Below are 20,183 nucleotides of genomic sequence, written 5' to 3' on the forward strand. Positions count from 1 at the left end.
GCTTTCTTCTTAGGGTTATGGACATAATGTTCCTAAATCATAACGGCCAAAACATTTTGGTCAAAACACGTCAAATTTGGTCGTAATTAAACGGCCAAAAAATGGTCGTAACCGCCAAAAAGTTATTTCGTTGTAACCGCCAAAAATTATGTTTCAAATAATATTTATTATTTTATTAATATAAATATAGAATATATAAACATTAATTTAAAACATAAATTTATAAAATCAATTTAGGTCGTTATGGCTTTGAGCCGTTATGACCACATCCCTCTTCTTATAACTGTGTTATTGGTGGTTTTTTTTTGGGTTTTTTTTTTGGGGGGGGGGGGTGTTTTTTTTTTTTTTAATATACTTTATTTGCAAATATATACATATAAGTATAATTGTTACAAAGGGGGTGAGCACAAATTATAAGATAACTCTGTATAATATGCATTCTACGTGTGACGTCACTTCACTTGGCGTCGATCATTGGCTCGGTAGCTCGTGCAATATTTACACAACGCGAACTGGTTTTGGTTAACATAATATTGTAAATTTATATGGTTGTGTAATTAATTAATAATAAACAACCATCGCAGCTTTGTGGAAAATTCGTTTTAGTAATGATTGATTCATTCTGAAAATTCGGGTCACAAACTGCGATGGGCCTCCTATGCCTATGACTTAATCCACGGTAGTCCGCTCAAAAATCAACGATATAATAATAACCTCCCGGTTGGATCGATTCAAAAAATGGTAAGCTTAGAATATAAATAGTAGTTATAGTGTAAAAAGTAGTTATAATACAAATAGTAGTTATAGTGTATCAGGGGCGTACATGTGGGGGGGGGGGGGGGTAGTCGGTCGCAAAATCAGTGCAGTCGGTCGCAAAATAAGAGCAGTCGGTATCAAAATAAGTGCTCACTGCACACGTCACGCTACTCACGCAAAACTTTAGTATAAAATAACCTTGTCAACTTATCATGTTGGAAAAATGATGTGTTTCACTCTTATTCTGTTGTATTGTGAGTATGTAGGTCAAAGAACAAAATTTCCCCCAGGGAGAAAAAAAGTCGGTCTCAAAATAAGTGAATTAATGAGGTAAATAAATAATGCCAGAATAGATCCCAAATACTAGTCGGTCGCCAAATCAGTGCAGTCGGTCGTAAGATATGAGCAGTCGGTATCAAAATAAGTGCTCACTGCACATGTCACTCTACTCACGCAAAACTTTAGTATAAAATAACCCTGTCGACTTATCATGTTTGAAAAAAATGTTTTTCACCCCATGGCAAAAAAATAGTCGGTCTAAAAAAAAAGTGCTCACCGCAGTCTTTCTCAGACTAAATGAATTAATGGGGTGTTTTCTGACCAATTAGAATTCTGCAAAATCTCTCCCCAAAGTCCAGGGCATTTCAGAGACCAAGTAAGCGCCCCATTGAGGTAAAGAGCCGTCAGGCCCAGTCCTCAAAAAATAAAAGCTCAGTTACATATCGGCGCTCAATTCCGTTATGCCATCATTCTTCAACTCCTTCTCTGTCTTATACTATATATCTCATCACTATCATATTCAGTGAATCGCCCAGTTAGTAGTACCACTATAGTGAGTGAGTCGTGGGTCAAAAGACTGTAGAATTGTTAGTTCTACTCTCACAAAACAGGCGACATTGACAGAAAGGCCTCAAGATTCTGTCCCATTTCTTATCCTCTCCTTAACGAGAATTTGGATCCATTTGCCATGACATTGACTAAAATTGTCAGGCCCAGTCCCAAAAATTAAAAGCTCGGTTACACATCTGAAATTTTTTCGCGACTGCGGCGCTCGATTCCATTATAACATCATTCTTCCACTCCTCTGTTGTCTTATACTGTCTCAGCACTTTCATATTCACGGTTATACTGAACTGCCTAGTTATGTTAGTAGTACCACTGGCACTGGTGTGTGGGTCGTGGGGCGCCAGACTATACAAAAGTTCTGTCAACTCTTGCAAAACAGGCGGAATTGCCAGGGGCAGATCTCGAGATTTTGTCTAATTGACTCACATTTCTGGTCCTTTCGTGCACAAAAATTTCTCCCAGCAATGACCTCAAATACCAAGATATTGACTCAATTTTTCAAAATTTTCTAATGTTGCTCAGTGTTATAGGCACAATCATGTATGACATAAACTTTATGTCAACTTAAATAAAACTGCTTTCCAGCGAGACAACGATCGGCAAACAACTATATAATTATACAATACCATCTATGTTCTACCGTCGGACGCTTAATGTTATAGGTGGGATTGTGGCTGGGGTGGCGCCCTAGATTTGGACCCCGCACCCCTATCTAGATCCGCTACTGCACATGGCCCCTACAAAACTCGCACCTGTGGTGCTCGGCTTCTGACTGCGTCACTTGTACTAGGGGTAAAGGCATCAATCGGTCGCATTTTGGCTAAACACCCCCCCCCCCCCAAACAAAATCGTTATGTACGCCCCTGAGTGTAATCAGTAGTTATAGTGTAAGTAGTAGTTATAGTGTAAACAGTGGTTATAATATAAATAGTAATTATAGAGTAAACAATAGTTATAATATAAATAGTAGTTATGGTGTAATTAGTAGTTATAGTGTAAACAGTGGTTATAATATAAATAGTAATTATAAAGTAAACAATAGTTATAATATAAATAGTAGTTATGGTGTAATTAGTAGTTATAGTGTAAACAGTGGTTATAATATAAAAAGTAGTTATAACGTAAACAGTAGTTATAGCACAAACAGAAGCTATAATATAAATAGTAGTTATAGTAGTTATAATTTAAACAGTAGCTATAATATAGATAGTAGTTATAGTGTAAACAGTAGTTATAATATAAATAGTAGTTATAGTGTAAACCGTAGTAAACACAAGTTATAATATACATAGTTATAGTTATAATGATAACCCAGCACATATTGAAGCGCGAACAACGCGTAATTGTATAATCACATCACATAATAATATCTGTACATCACGTTATGAAATGAAATGAAATGGGATTTAACGTCCTACTGTTCTGTCATCACTTTATGACATATGCACACCATGTAATGTCAAAATCACATCACGTTATGACATGCACAACAGGTAATGATAAAATTGCCAATTGTAAAGAAATAACTACAGCACGTAATGACAAAATCACCACATGTAATGAAAAAAAAACAACCCTATAATCATCCAAAATATTATGCATTGACGCTTTTGGTGCAGTAATGCATGAGGCTGGAGTCCACAATTCATTGCAGAAACCGACAAACTGTCTCTGCCAACACCGAGATTGAACCCGAGTAAACACATGGCTTCTGAACGGAACGAAAAAAAAAGTACACGAAAGGCATTTAATTTAGTCTTTATTCTTCCTAGTTTAGATGATATTTTTTTTCCCAAATAATTTGTTTTTAAAGCAATAATTGCATTTTTTAAAGTCATGTTTAAAACATGTTAAAATAAAACTTTAAGATACATGGCCAATCTATACACACAGTCCTATCTTGTTAAAAAATAATCCCGAATTCTATAATTCACTTGTGTCAGTTGAGAAATTGGCAAATACATCATTTTCTTTTAAAACCCAATGTAGCTTTTTAATAAATTGTTATCAAGTGTGCCGGTTTCCAAAGTCTCACTCAACCAGGCATATTTTTCCTTATTCTGTTTAATCACGGATCTTGACAACCTAGACAGCTCACTATTCCATATTGTAGACTTAGTTTTCTAGTGAGAAGAAATGATACAATTGCCAAATACCGATGGCGAGTAGAAATTATTTCAAATTTTTAAGTGGATGAATTTTAAGTGCTAAAATGATTCCTATGATTTTATAGTAGTGATTAGACAACTTATCAAGTAATAGATATAGAAATAATTATGTTTTGACGTTCTTAGAAAATATGCAATTATCACTTTAATCAAATACTACAGCCTGTCCTGGAATGGACCCAAACCGCTGATCAATTCCAACTTGTTTAAAATTACGCTAACATAAAACTTATAAAGCTTCCTTGTATTGGTATGCCTCTTCATTCATTCAATCTTGTGCTCTCTCTCTCTCTCTCTCTCTCTCTCAAAGATGATGTTTAAATAAAAACTCGACTTTACTCCTTCGTTCACACAGTTTAAGTTTAAAACGATGTGAATTATTTTAAGTCTCCTCCCCTCAATGTGTCTACCACACGACTATTTTGTACAAATCATTACAATGTCGGCACCTTAATAATATAGGGAGATGCTAATTGTAGGCGGGTTGGGGACGTTCTGGAATTTCTAGAGTCCACAATGGCCGCTTTAAATAAATGAGTATTTCGGGGAATACACAGTTAAAAATAATACGGAAGTTTACACCAATTCGGGTGGCAACTAGTTGCCACCTAAATAGGGGTAACTCCTAGCCTTTAGTGGTGTAAACCGATAACACCCAACTAGTGTAGAACATTACACCAATTCAGGTGTAAACTAGTTGCCACTTCCAGTAGTGTAATCTGCCTGATGCACTCAGACAGCGTAATGTTACATAGTTTACACCGTGGGTGTAGATTAAGCATTATCCCCTCAAGGATGGTTTGTAAATTACATTTCCATTTTAATTATTACACCAACACGGGTGTAATTTGTTTTGTTGGATATTTATTTCAAGCCAACGACCTCTAAGTTCAGAAAACTTGAAATTGGCTATCGGTCTACATGATAATTAGTATAGGGCGTTTAGCCCGACCCAGATTACATTTAGACCGTCGGCTACTGTGTTTTATTTTACAATGACATTAAATTAACAAATACCCATCAGACTGATTCAAATTCAACTGCTGTTGGGCAATTAGACAATCTGCATCAAATTACAATGAATATAAATCATGAGGAAAAATCAATGCACATATCCTTACATCTTGGCTGAATAATGTGGTTTATTTATTTATGCACCTCACCTGAATCAAAAATTATTAATTAAGATTTTGTACTTGGTAATATTTTGGAACATTTACACGTCTTTAAGTGTATACAAGCTAAAATAATCTATACTTTACTCGTTATGAGTAAACACTCTAAAATGAGTTATAGTTGTGTTACTAGTGCAATTAAAGTCATATTTTACAAAAAAAAACAACACTTAAATTAGAGTACACAAATATTTTTGTAACGTATCTTATTCGTAGGAATGTTTCCCTAAAATAATTACACCTGTTGGTGTAAATGCAATGTAACGCTTGTATAGGGGTAGCTCAAACCTAACACCCATTAGCGGCTACAATTATACCTATCCTGGTGTTTAGTACTCATGAATATCGATTACACTTTTGAAACCCAATAAACGCTGTAAAATTAACGCTGTTCTATGATTTATTCCCCAATAATAGTTACACCCTTTGGTGTAAATGGAGTATAACACATGTAGTGGTGTAGCTTATCCAAAACACGCCACAATTACACCTGTAGTGGTGTAGCTTATCCAAAACACGCCACAATTACACCTATTCAGGTGTTCAGTAGTCATGAATATCGGTTACACTTGTTATGTGTAGTTCTTTTAGTCGGTTACCCTTGGAAAGGTATTACATTTAAACAAATATAGCTGTGGTGTAAAGTTTACACTTAATTAACACTGCTTATAGTTTTTAATTACACCCATTTTTAACAGTGTATTAACCCTAACCCTAATCCGTTTTAGAGAGGTAAAAGTTAGTCTTCTAAAAAAGGGTTATTTTAAAAGTTTGGGAGAGAGGTTTAAATCTCCACATAAGCACTGGCCTAGGACGGTGGAAATTTAATTCGTGGTATTTCCTAGTTTTATATACAATATACATTAAATTTGTATACAAAGTTGGCTTGCTGCTGTGGTAGCTATTTTAAATTGGTGGTAGTGGCGTTGATGGTCTTCTGTGGGTGGCGCGCTGGTGGTCTTCTGGTATTTTTGCTTCTGAAGGAAAGAATAAAATTAAATTAAGGTTCTCCGGTGAGAGCCACATTATTGTGTTTCTTAGTGTATCCTTAGACTTCTATTGGCGTGACTGTGAGAATAGAAATTTCGTGATTTGTTTGGTTAAAGTGAATTGAGTCTTTTTTGGACAGTATCTGAACGCGACCGTTAATTCTTTCCCTAGTGCATACTGTTTGTTACATTGTCTACAGGAAATTAGATGAATTATGTTTGAACTGCTGCACGAAAGTTGGTCTAATATTGGGAATTGTGTGCCAGATGTTTGGGTTATAAAAGTGATCGGATATGTTTATGATTTTGCATGTCTGACATCTGAGGTGGCCACAAGGTTTGGTTTTAAATGATAATTGTAATAGTTTGTTTCTTTGGCGGTAAGTTCAGCTAGAGGTTTGTTTTGTATGCGAAGGAGATATCATTTGGAGTAACCCCATTCCCTTAATTTGCCAAAGACTAGAATACATGCCGACTCAAAATCGTCCTTCTGTGTACATATCCTATGAAAACGGAGAACCTTGAGATTTTATTATGCCAGAGAACGTATGTTTTGGATGAAAAGAACTTTTGAACAATAGTTGATGTGTGTCGGTGTCTTTGAAAAATACTTTCGTTTCTAATTGGCCTGTGTTTATTGTGTTGCTGCTTATAAATACGGTGGTATCAAGGAAATCTATACTGTTATGACTTTCATTTGCGGTTAATTTTACAGATGGGCAATCTGGTTAAAACACAGACCCTGTTTCGTTTCGTTTTTTATAGTTCAAAATTTCATTTTACTTGTCTTTAATACACTAGGATCTGGAAGAGTTATTATATAATCCGCGTTGAGGGATTAGCCAATGTAACCATCTGTTACGGTGACTTCTTGGCGTACGATGCACTGAACTGTGGGTAAACCACTAGAAACGTCAACGCTGATTGATTAATCAATGTCTGGCTTCATAGGGTCAAAAGCCGCTCGTACGAGCTCTGACGCGACTTTTCAGTACAGCCGGCCAGATCTTCATGTAGTGTAGGCCATTGAAAGTATAAAAAACGAAAGGAAATATAGATCTGTATTTTAATTAGATTGACAGATGGGTGGAATGTTTTTCAGAATGTTGAAGAATTTCTAGTGTATACGTCTAAAAAAAACGTCCATGGGAATCTGGTTTTAAAAGGCAGAGTGGTGGATCTTCACTTTCCCAGTCCGTCATAAAGAGATTTGCATAACTCGGGGCAAATCGTTTTCCCATAGCCGTTCCGGGAGCCTAAAGGTATACTTGGTCGTTGAATAAATTGAGGATTTCTTCGTCCGGCCTAGGTGCTTGCGGGTTCCTAAGGAATGCTTTCCTGACTGCTTCAAGACCTGTGTAATTGTCGATGTTCGTGTACATGCTCTGTACGTCGATGGGTATTAGGATGGTGTGCCCTGGGACTCTTAACTGTTTGATTTGTAAATAAAATTGTTGGTGTCTTTATGGTATAAAGCGTGTTGAAATGCTAGGGGTAATAAGAAGTGGGCGATATATTGAGACACGATGTATGATTCGCTGCAAAATTCTGATATAATTTGGCGCCGCTTGGGTAATGTATTAGGTACATGTATATATACCATTCTGTTCCTGGAGTTTTGTGTATTTTTGATACTAGATATCGTTGTCGGTAGTCAGATTTGGCGGATAAATAATCAGATTGTTTTGCTGTTATGTATTTTTTGTGATTTTGTCCTGTAAATCACACAAGATGTTGTTTATTAAGGTTGCGGCATCTTTAAAGATGGGTTGGTGTAATTTCGTTTAATGTTACTTAGTGTTATTTAATTAAGTTTCTGCCCCGCGGGATATTGCTCAGGGGCGGATCCAGGTATTTTTGCAGGAGGGGGTTTGCCAGGTTCCTGAGACAATGTATCCCCCCCCCCCTCCCGCATGGTCTCTATCGTCATTTTGGCGTATATACATACACATTGAGCTTTTTAAACAGAGATTCAACACCTCGCTTGACGTCAATTTTTATTATGAATTAATACAATGACATTGTGATTCAATTTCATGCAAATCATTAATTGTGATATCACATAATGTTTATATCATTATCTCGTGCTATGAGTGTCCATCCTGTCCCACATCTGACGATAGAGGATAAAGCACACGGCCCAGAAACGTTTCTCATAAAAAGTGTTGATTTACAAAAAAAATTATGTAGCTGAGCAGCCCCCCCCCCTCTTGATCCGCCCCTGAGTCTGTGTGATTCCTTATGGCACAACATGAGCCTTTGTCACTTTTCTTGATTACTATGTTCTTGTCATTCTTTTAGGGTGTTTTATTCTGTTTTGACTTCCCGGTTCACATTTGGTTTTTGTGATTGTGATTGAAGGGATAATATTTCTGTGTTCATTTGGTCGAAAGTTTTTAGAATGGCTGGTGATAATGAATTTTTAGGTGGTTTCCACGTAGATTTTTCTGTAAATATCCTCTGTCGGGTTTGTTCCTAAAAATAAGTTTATGATAGGGATCTTTGGAAGCGATGGGTTGCCTGAGAAATGGGGTCTATGGATGTTGTTGTGAGGGTTACCATAAATTTGTCAAGAATGTTAATTTCTATCGGGGGCTGAGGAGTCTGTCGATGAGATTGACAACTGTCTGTCCTCAAGACGGCTTCTCGTTCCATTTCCCTGATCCTAGTTTAAATTCCTCGTCCAACAATTGATGATCTATCTGGTCGTCTGCGATCCAGTGGATGGTGTCGCTACCTTTCAATTCTATTTCGCCCTTGAAGTTTGGTAGTGTGGTGGCGCTTAGTGAAGGTGTATTGAAAATCAGTTTGTTGAAGCTTGCGATGTTCGGGTAGGCGATCGGATTTTCTTGTCGGAGTCGCGAAGACGTGGGGATCTGTGTGGTGTAGAGCTTGGTAGTTGGGAAAGCTGCTCTACCTAGCCACTTCGAGTAGATATAGCATCTGCTCGTATATCCTTGGTCCAGCTTTCTCACTGTTGTTGAGTCCGGCGTGTATTACCATTTGCTCTGGTGCAGGTCGCATGTAGTTCAGGTTGATCTGTTTTTCAGAGGCGGATTTAAGGGGGGCGCGAGGGGCGCCCCCCCCCCCTAATTTTCGACAGTGCCCTTTTTTACTGCTGAAAGTGCCCTTTCTCAGACCCAAATATGTTCGTTCCCAACCCGTTGCAGGGATCTCAAATGACTCAAACCATCGATTCAAACACACCAGTCTGGTCTAATTAATGCTTCCTGCACTTTCAAACGAATTCTTGTTGTTTAGCTGACGGTGCCCTAATCCTATAGAGTGACTATAGACAGACATCTTGTGGAATCGGCGGCGTATACACTCATGCCCATCACCGACGCGCATGAGTGCAACTTGATGTAGCATTGTTTCATGTGTGGACAGTACAAAGTACAAGTTAGTTAAGTGGCTAGGGAATAGATTCGTCTTTTTTCCCATCATAATGCCTCGCTCGCCTTGACAATTTTCGAGTCGCATGTTCAACTGGCTTTTTTGCTCGATTTTAAGGCTCTTTTTCAACGATTTCCGAACGTTTACTTAGACGAAAATATCAGCCAAATAGCTCTTGGAATGGCTACAGATGCAAGGAAATGACGGATAATTTTCTTGCCCCCCCCCCCGCCAAAAAAAAAAAAAAAAAAATCCCCTCTCAGCGGCGTGCCCCGTCTCCGCGGTCAGTGCCCTTATTTTGCGGCGCCGCCCCTTTTCAAAATTCCTAGATCCGCCCCTGTTTTTGATGTGGTAGATCTTGGCTCCATAATTGCTATAGATCTCCCTTATTAGAGGGTTAAAGGTAAATTGGGTCCAAGTCTTCTAAAACGGTTAGGGTTATGGCTAGTATTCAACAAAATACTCATTTATATAAAGCGACCATTGTGGACTCCGGAAATTCCTGAATCTCCCCAACCGGCCTACAATTATATAGCATCTCCCAATAATATAATGACATCAAATCTTTCCTGCTCTACCCCCCCCCCCCCGGGCTGATAGAGACGGATTTAAAAAAAGGAGAGATTGTCCGTGTCGTGGCGTATCTGCGGAAGCGACCATGGGAAGCACTGAAATTGGCCCAAAGGATTTGACAAGGAGTTGGCAAAAACCGCGCTGTCCGGGTAAAACTTCCTCGATCATGACTACATGATCAATGTCCATCTTTATTATTCCGGTTGATCCAGACTAGTAGAAAGTTAAATCACATTTCATTTCACAGTTGACTTATTTTAATGTAATCTACACTTCCAGAAGTATACACTAGATCTACAATAGATGTGTCTACAATTTCACGCATATATTTTTTCCTTTGTGATTTACTTGAATTGATATTTGTTGTTTATTTCTTACAATGTCTGTGTAGTTTATCATGTCCGCGTGTTTGTCTTATCGAGATTATTTTGCTTGTATGGGGGAAGGGGGGGTGGATAGACGATTGGTTAGCGCGTACGCGTTGTATCATAAGGTTTGGTGTGGTTTCGATTCCCCGGTTGTACGTACGTGACAAGGATCGCCTGTCCAACCTCGTGGGTTTTCTCCGGGTCCTCCAGTTTCCTCCAACTGCTACGTGCAAGCGAATTATTGAAATAAAATTGAACCAAATGTTAGTCCCGAAATGACCTAGTTTGTATCGTGTGGACGTTAAACCCAATTTCTCTCTCTCAGTCTCACTTTGTTTTGCTTGGGCGATGTGTTGATTGGTAACGGGTATATTTAAACTTAACACAATGAGCACAATGTGCATTATTAAATACCGTTACTTTTGACAGTTGATTCAAAGACGATTCACGCACCTGCTATGAATTATCTCCCTTCTGATGGGGCGCTGTGTATTGTGACGTCAAACGTCAATATCCATTGAAACATTGAGTGTATGTCGGACAGTCGAGATAAATACGGTCTATTTGATTATATCGTGTATAATAAGGACTGATGGCTAAGTTTAACATACTTTATTCTCGTAATCACTCTTTAAAATAAGGATTAATGCCCAGATGAGCTCAAATGGATGAGGAAAATATTCGCGCGCTGTTAATTAGCGCTAATGTTGGATCTATATTCGAAGATGTAAGTATATTATGTATGATGCCATGGATGATTTTATAACGGTACACTGCATACGGCACACATATTTAAACATACATTGTTTGTACGCTCATAATACCATTACTATTCATATTACATTGACAGCAGCTTTATTGTTGACATATAATGAATAATAAACAATACATAATAAGGTTGCTATTTGAACACTTAACCAACAGATGTGTATTATAGTGATTGGTATAATAGGCTACTGTTATGTGCAATACAGTATATGTATATATGTAGTGGTAAATGAATTAATAATGCATAGCATGTAGCCTATCGCCCTATGTGAACCAGTTTTTGCTGTTCTTTTACAATAAAACATGTTAGTTGTGCAAAGATGAAGAGATAAAATATAGCCCTACTCTAACATAATTAAATATTTAAAAAAGAGAAACTAAACTAATTACATGAAACTCATTGAAATGGGTTTATCGACCTACTAGCTATTCTGTACCGACTGTGCATGAAGACGGGCATACACACAATTTGCTATATGACTATGAGGGAAATTTTGCCTGGACAGCGGCACTACAGCCTACTCTTCTTTCAAATTCCAACTGTTCTTTTACTTGCATGCCAATGTAACTTGGGGATTACGTGGCTAAGTGGGTAAGACGCTGGCTCGCTAGCCTGGAGGTCGGGTGTTCGATCCCTGCATTGGCCGAGAAAGTTCATCCAGATTTTCCGGCTTGGTTCCCCCTTGTCAGTGATGCAGGATGGAGGGCCTGACAAGGACAGCTGTCTAGTCCTTTGGATGAACGAAAAACCGAGGTCCTGTGTATACATTGGAATGCACGTAAAAGATCCCTTGGCAGTTGGAATTCGATGTAAGAGTAGGCGATAGTGCCGCTGCCCGGGCAAAATTTCCCTCATAGCACACTGTATGGCGTATGCCCGTCTTCATTAGCCCAGTATAGGAGCAGAACAGTAGGACGTTAAACCCCATTTCATTTCATTTCCAATGTCACTTCTGTCCTGCACATCTGACAAGGGAGAACAATGCCAGAAAGTCCAGATCAACTTTCCTTGCCAACACTGAGATCAAACATGGGACCTCTAGATTAGCTAGCCAACGTCTTGCTCACTGATCCATCGTGGCTCTGGAAACCAAATAAAACAAACCAGAGGTATATGTACATGTTGTACATGTACATGTAGCAAGAGTTAATTAAAAACACTTTGAGGAAGCCAAGATTAGTTTTTCTTAAAAAGGCAGCAGATTTACAGTAAATAAACCTGGCAATTCAGTAAGAAGTGTTATCAAATGTTCTACAAAGAATAAACATAGTTTGTAGCAGGCCCGTGGCCAGAGGGGGACAATGCCCCCCCCCCCCCGAAAAAATGTTTTGCCCCCCCTGAAAAAATAAATTGTCGACCATAGCTCTAAAATACCTACTGTAGACTGTGCCAGGTGTGCCCCCCCCCCCCTAAAAACTCCACTGCCCCTCCGAAGCTAGCAAGCTGGCTACAGGCCTGGTTTGTAGTTATTGTATACCTAGAGGTAAACAAGTATCAAGCTCGCTTCTTGAACAATAAATATTCTTTGTTCTATGAAATGAAATGTTATTTAATGCCCTACTCTTCTACCACAACCAGGCTAAAGAAGTCAGGCCTACATGCACGCTATGCGGTGTAGCCTATGTGTGAAATTATACTTATATATAGGCATATTCTTCAGCGATTCCAACCATCAATGGTTCTTTTATGTATAAACGTCAACATAAATAAATAGGGCCTACATGTACATAGATAGAACCTGGGTTTATTTCATCCCATCCGAATGACTGGGTGCTGTACCCTCGGCAGATGGAATTAGAAAGAAATGCAGGACAACGGCATTAGTATGGCCTACCCAAATTCCAAATGTCAAGGGATCTTACATGCACACCACAGGACTTTGATTTTCCGTTCCAAACAAACTACTAGACACTGTTCTTGCCAGGCCCTCCGTCTTGCCAGGCTTTCTGTCTGGCAATACTGGCAAGGTGTAACTGTATAGAAAATTCTCAACCAACCCTGGGACGTTCGAACTCAAGACTTCCTGGTTTGAAAGCTACATGTAGCGTCTTGCTCATTGAGATACGCTGCTCATTTTTTGCATTGAACCTTTATCCCTTTTGTTTGTATAACTGCCATGACACCTGTTGTGTAAAAGTGTCTCTGGTATGATTGATGCTTGTGGGTCAAAAAATTCAACTCATTCTTGATCTACAAATGTATGAAAGATGTCAACTGTCAAGTATACTGCTCATATATAAGTTTCTAATATTTGTAATATGTTCAAGTTTTACAACTTCAAATTTATATTTAAAGGGGCTATTGATCACGGTAACCCAGGAGACATTTAAAAATAAATTATTCAAGAGCAGCTAAATTTCTATAGGCCTTAAATATGAATTATTAATTAGATATTTATTAACATGACAAGAGAATAATCAACTCTTGATGCCATCAGATACTCAAAATTTTAACTAGATTAAAACTATTCGGCCATTTAATGAATTAATTTAAAATTGGAGAAGCGAGTCTAAGTCTTGAAAATATACCAGTATCGTGGTTACGATAATAAACAATCAATGCACACATCTGGCCAAAACTACAAACAGTGATAACTTGGTTCAGATTAAAGTAATTTAAATTAGTTGCCAATACAAAAGTCCTTAAAACCCGGATGATGATATTTAGCCCCAATTTCTTTTATATTCATATTAGGGGATCACGTGGCTAAGTGGGTAAGACGCTGGCTTGCTAGCCTGGAGATCGGGTGTTCGATCCCTGCATTGGATGAGAAAGTTCATCCAGATTTTCCGGCGTGGTTCCCCCTTGTCAGTGATGCAGGACGGAGGGCCTGGCAAGGAAAGCTGTCTAGTCCTTCGGATGAGACGAAAAACCGAGGTACCGTGTATACATTGGAATGCACGTAAAAGATCCCTTGGCAGTTTGAATTTGATATAAGAGTAGACGATAGTGCCGCTGCCCAGGCAAAATTTCCCTCATAGCACACTGTATGGCGTATGCCCGTCTTCATTAGCCCAGTATAGGAGCAGAACAGTAGGACGTTAAACCCCATTTCATTTCATTTTTATTCATATTATTGATAATGAGCTTCAAATTTACACTTGTTTAATTTCCTGGTCACTTTACCCAATTGATTGTTAATGTACAATGATAAATTGGGACTGTCATTTTAATTGGAAGCTCATTCTCAAAATAAATGGTCAGCTTTAAACTGGACACAAGTACAATTTAGGTGATTTTAGATCAGATGATTTTTATGAAATTTCAAAGATTTGATGTTGAATAAATGCCCAGGTTACATTGTATAGAAACTTCTTTGGTTTGTATGTCTATAAGGTACATGTACATGAAGATATATTAATTTATTTGGCAAAAACATACAGCCTACAAAATAACATTTATTTGTACAACAAATCTATGATCCAGCTTCCTGAGTTTTCTCCGGGTCCTCTGGTTTCCTCCCACTGCTAAAGACAAACACGCAAGCGAATTATTGAAATAAAATTGAACCATATGTTAGTCCCAAAATGACCTAGTTTGTGTCGAGTGGACGTTAAACCCCATCTCTCTCTCTTTGTTCCCTTGTGTTGCATAACAACTGTTAATGTTATTTTGATTATGAATGTGTAAGAGCAGAATGTTTGCATTGCATGTAATGATAATTTATTTTGTAATAGAATACAAATCTCTCTCTCTCTCTCTCTCTCTCTCTCTCAAATCTGTGGTGTTATAGTGATGTGGGAATAGCATTGGGTAACTTTATCTGTTAAAAGAAACAATCTATTTCAAGTAAATCCAAGCTTACAATTTTCTAATATACCGGTAGTGAAAAGAAATCTGCGGAATTCTCATTAAATGTTTCACTTCTTTCTGTTTGAACTGAGGCAATGCTGTGCGATAAGCTTTGTAATTTGGTGCCATTGTCACTTTACTACATGTACAGTACATGTGACAATAAATTAGCAAAATACATTATCTTTACATTGATTGTCCCAGTGAGGCAGTTCAATTACTAAGGAAACTTGTGATCCCAATTAGCAAGGTTCGTGCAGAAAAGTAGGTCGTTAAAGGTGCTAAATCGCTAATGGGGCACCTAGAAATTGACACAGATTGGTCGCAACGCATATAATAATGTAGTATGAATACGTATAAACTGATTTACATTCAGTCGTTTCTGTTTTTACTCTCGATATGGTACGTGACAAGGAGTAGGGTCGCCTTTCCAACCTTGTGGGTTTTCGCTGGGTCCGCCGGTTTCCTCCCACTGCTAAAGACCCCTACGCGCAAACAAATTCTTGAAATATAATTAAACTATATGTTAGTCCCGCAATTACCTGGTTTGTGTCGAGTGGACGTTAGAACGTTAAACCCCATTTCTCTCTCTCTCTCCCCATATAACAACTTTCTCTCTCATTCACCTGTCTTCATTAGCCCAGTCAGAGCATGTCCTCTTCATTAGCCCCTTCGGAGCAGAACAGCAGGACGTTAAACTCCATTCATTAATCTCTCATTCAGTTGCACAAACCACCAATTTCTCTACCGATCTATTATGTACTACTTTACTATGTTTGTAAATGACATAATGTGGTTGAGCCCACTCTATTGTATATCGTACGTTTAATATGTAATGTACATTAACTCTTAGATTGACTGTATATTAACAACCTAATCCATGGTGATAAATATCTCATCATTAATTAACTTATATTAATTATCATTAATTATCATGAAAGCCCAGATGTGCCTCTAGATGGTCAATAATCAGTAACCTTTAACAAAAACAAGTAGGCCTATATATGGTACCTCTTATTTACCTGTACTGGTACTGTAAATAGTACAATCTTGTGACTCCTTCCTCTCTGGAGCCACAGTGGCTAAGTGGGTAAGATGCTGGCTCGCTAGCCTGGGGGTCACGTGTTCAATTCCTGCATTGGCCGAGAAAGTTCATCAGGATTCTCCAACGTATTTTCCCCTTGTCAGTGATGCAGGAAGGAGGGCCTGACAAGGACAGCTGTCTAGTCATTCGAATGGTTTGAAAAACTGATGTTCCTTGTATACAATGGCAGTTGGAATTCAATATAAGAGTAGGCCATAGTGCCGCTGCCCGGGCAGAATTTCCCTCATAGCAAACTGCATGGTGTATTCCCTTCTTCATTAGCCCAGTCGCAGCAGAACAGTAGGACCTTAAACCCCATTTCATTTCCTTCCCTCTCTTCAATGTACACGTATGTGTAGTACAACCCTCCGTCCCCTCCATTCTGCGGACAGATTCATCAACTTCATACTTAGAGAATAAATCTGTGTCCTGAATGGCTGTCATATCCCAAAATTAGTATATTGTTTTATAATTTGGCATACAGGTACACACAAAGACTAAATAAACCTATTCAATTCCATTAAATGGAAGCAGAATAAATACATCTCAAATTTCTCGAAGTATACTAAGTGTTTTCGACTGAAATTGTTGATTTAAATAAGACTTAAAATGTTAGTCAACTAGCTTAGTGTCTGTTCTTAACCCTTTCCCTTGCAACATATTTCATACCTGATCCCTAACAACTGGATGTAACACACCCGTATACTAATTATATAGGAATAATATTTTATACCTGATCTCTGACAACACCCGTATATCTTTGTGCATTGCCGGATTGGTTGGATTGGTTTGATTTATCGTATTTGTTTTTTGGTGGAATTTTTGATCATACATGAAAACTATTTGTCTGAAATTAAAGTCCCTCTACCATCTGTTTGTAAAAAAACTCACTTACTTACTACTATTGTTCAATGTAATGTCTGTAGAAAAAAAAATTGAACCCCCACAAATTCCACCAAAATACAAATACGATAAATTGAACCAATCCGGCAATGCACAACAACTATCTTGAAGATTATATAGAGTTTCGTTCAAATCCAAAAAACGAAAAGCGAGTAATTACAAAAATATGGACCTCCCGGGTGGATTACACTCAGTTGTCAGGGAAAGGGGCACCCCCCCCTCCACCTACTTTTGCAGAGTAATGCTCAAAGTCAGCTTGCACAATCCTCCCATCTCTTCAATGTATAGTACAACCCTGCACATCCCCCTCTCTCCTATTTATAGTACAGCCCCACCCACTCTTCATCGAAATGCCAATATCCACACGTATACAATGTAAATGTATACAATGTAAATATATCGGCTAAATAATACATAAATGCAAATTTATACATTGTACATGTACATAAACTTTCTGTCATCCTAGATTGTCTCATCATAGATCTTTTCTACGCCCACTGAAGGCTAGAATCCTACATATGCATTAACTCGTATACACACACACTTCACAGTGTATTATGTTATCAAATGGAATGTTGTTTACAAATAAACAATGTGAAATGAATTGGGCATCCTACTTTTTCTGCACCGACTAAACTAGTGAACACAGACATACTGTACATGTGTACACGATTCAGTTACAGGCTATGGAGGAAAGTTGTCTTTTGGCATGCATTCCCGGTTGGACGTGACAAGGAGTAGGGTCGCCTGTCCAACCTTGTGGGTTTTCTCCGGGTGCTCCGGTTTCCTCTCACTGCTAAAGACCCCTACATGCATGCAAATTATTGAAATGAAATTGAACCATATGTTAGTCCCAAAATGACTTAAACCCCATTTGGCATGCACTAAAGAACCTTTGGTACATGTAGATGGAATTCAAAATAAGAGTAGGCTGTCATGTTTCTTTTTGGGCACATTTTTCCTAATCACACACTGCGTGGCATACAACTGTCTTTATTAGCACAGTACATGTAGGTGCAGAATTTTATGATTTTAAGCCCCATTTGATTGAGTTTGGTGTTGTTTTTCTCCTGCATGTAGGTTTCTCCATACTGACTGACACCGAGTGTTGTAGATTACCAGGTACTCCATATTGACTGACTAACACAGACAGAATAACTCAATATATTGATGTAGCCGAGGCCCTACATCTACAACAATAAAATCAATCGTATTAAATGTTAAACCGACTGATTGGCATTTTACCCTGATGGTGTTATGTGGGATCTGGGATCTAATTGCTGCTTGCATTCTCCTCTCCAATCTGATTTAAACACATATCCTTTTTTGTTTCGTTTTTTTATAATTCAAAATTTCGATTTACTTGTCTTTACTACACTAGGATCTGGAAGAGTTGTTATATTACCGGCGTTTTGGTTGAAGTGAGGGATAAGCCAATGAAACGGTCTGTTACAGTCACTTCTTGGCGTACCATGCACAGAACTGTGGGTAAACCCCTAGAAACGTCAACGCTGATTGATTAATCAATTCGATTCTGATGTCATAGGGTCAAAAGCTGCTCATACGACCCCTGACATGACCTTCGAGTACAATTTGTCAGATCTTCATGTAGTGTAGGCCATCAAAAGTATAAAAAAAAATAAAATGAAATATAGATCTGTATTTTAATCAGATTGTCGCGTCTCAGGATCTGCTGTGCTTCAGTGACTAAGACGTTAGTTTCCTAAATTGGAGATCCCAGTGGTTGTGATCCCTGTGTTGCCCGAATAGATCCTGGGGAATTACTGGCGTGGTTCCCCCTTCTCATTGGTGCAGAACGGAGAACCTAGCAAGGATGGGATGGAAAACAGAGGTCTAACGTAAAGAACCCTTGAAAGTTGGAATTATGTAGGTTGTAGTGCCATTGTCTAGTTCAAAAATTTCCTTCATAGCACTCAACATAAGGTAAGCGCGTCTTTATTAGCCCGTCTTCATTATCCTGTTTTCATTAGCCGTCTTCATTAGCCCAGATGGCGCAGATACATGTAAGTAGGTCGTGAACCACCATTTTTAAGTACTTTAAATAATTAGGCAAGAGCTAAATCTGCCTATTGCAGATCTTTCTTTAGGCCTTGGGGGTTGGATGGCCAAATGGTTAGCACGTGCGCACTGTATCATACGGTCTGTCATTGAGTCAACCCGCGTGGTTTTAATTCTCCAGGTCCTCGGGTTTCCTCCCACATCTAAGCGCAAGCGATTTATTGAAATATAATTAAACCATATATGTGTTAAATGTGAAAATAAAACCTTGAAATACATGCTGATATCTCAACACATAGTCCTATCTAAATTCTATAATTCATTTGTCTCAGTTGAGAAATTGGCAAGAGAGAGAGAGAAATGGGGTTTAACGTCCACTCGACACAAACTAGGTCATTTCGGGACTAACATGTGGTTTAATTTTATTCCAATAATTTGCTTGCGCGTAGGGGTCGTTATCTATTTTTTAACTATTATAGCAAAAACTGTCAGCCCTTTATCTAGTCACCAATAATACCCCTTTTATTACTGAGATAATTATATCCTAATGATCTGGGTAATGATTTACATGGGTAATGAAATCTGCTGAAATAATTAACATATTAATACTTTCTTTTGTACTAGGGGTGGGGGTTAGATGGCCCAATGTTGCGTCATAAGTCAACTGGTGTGGTTTCGATTTCCCGGTTGAACGTGACAAGGAGTAGGGTCGTCTGTCCAACCTCGTGGGTTTTCTCCAGGTCCTCTGGTATCCTCCCGCTGATAAAGAACCCTACGCTCATTCGAATTATTGAAATAAAATAGAACATGTTAGTTCCGAAATGACCTCTCTATCTCCCTCTCTCTCTTTTGTACTCGCATATATACAGTATGGTGCCTCTCATTTTATTTCTTAATAATATGTTAGGTACATGTAAGACAGAACTGATAACATTAATTATTAATAAAGATATGTACATGCATGTAGCCCGTAGGCCCATTTGACATATTCCAGGTTTATAATCTTATAAACTGGAAACATGTTAATTTAACTGTCTTATTACATCTGATTGATTACCTACTTGACATTCATAACTATTACATGTATATGTGGGTGTATATACCATACTTTAAGGTTGTTTTTTTCTGCACTTTTGATCACAAGGTCTGTCATTATTAATATAGATACATGTATATGTGGGCGGATTTAGATCACAGAGTCTGTCAAGTAAGTAAGGTCACCTATCTAAGATCATAGGTTTTCACCGGGTCTGTTAATTATTGAAATTAAACATACATTATGCAAGAGCTACATGTAAATCTGCCTATTGCAGGTCTTTCTTCAGGCCTGAAATGTTATCTAAAT

General features: G+C 38.2%; 1 protein-coding gene across 1 annotated transcript in view; it reads left to right on the forward strand.

The window, feature by feature from the left end:
• The first annotated feature begins 10,801 nt into the window (after nt 1-10,801).
• LOC126815311 (inositol polyphosphate-5-phosphatase A) overlaps nt 10,802-20,183 on the forward strand; it is a 58,248-nt gene continuing 48,866 nt past the window's right edge. Inside the window, exon 1 of the mRNA XM_050540880.1 lies at nt 10,802-10,998. Coding sequence (XP_050396837.1) covers nt 10,936-10,998 — 63 coding nt within the window. The 5' untranslated portion in view covers nt 10,802-10,935. The remainder of the gene's footprint in view (nt 10,999-20,183) is intronic.

This window comes from Patella vulgata, chromosome 3 (genome assembly GCF_932274485.2).
Source record: "Patella vulgata chromosome 3, xgPatVulg1.2, whole genome shotgun sequence".
Classification (NCBI taxonomy): Eukaryota; Metazoa; Mollusca; class Gastropoda; family Patellidae; genus Patella; species Patella vulgata.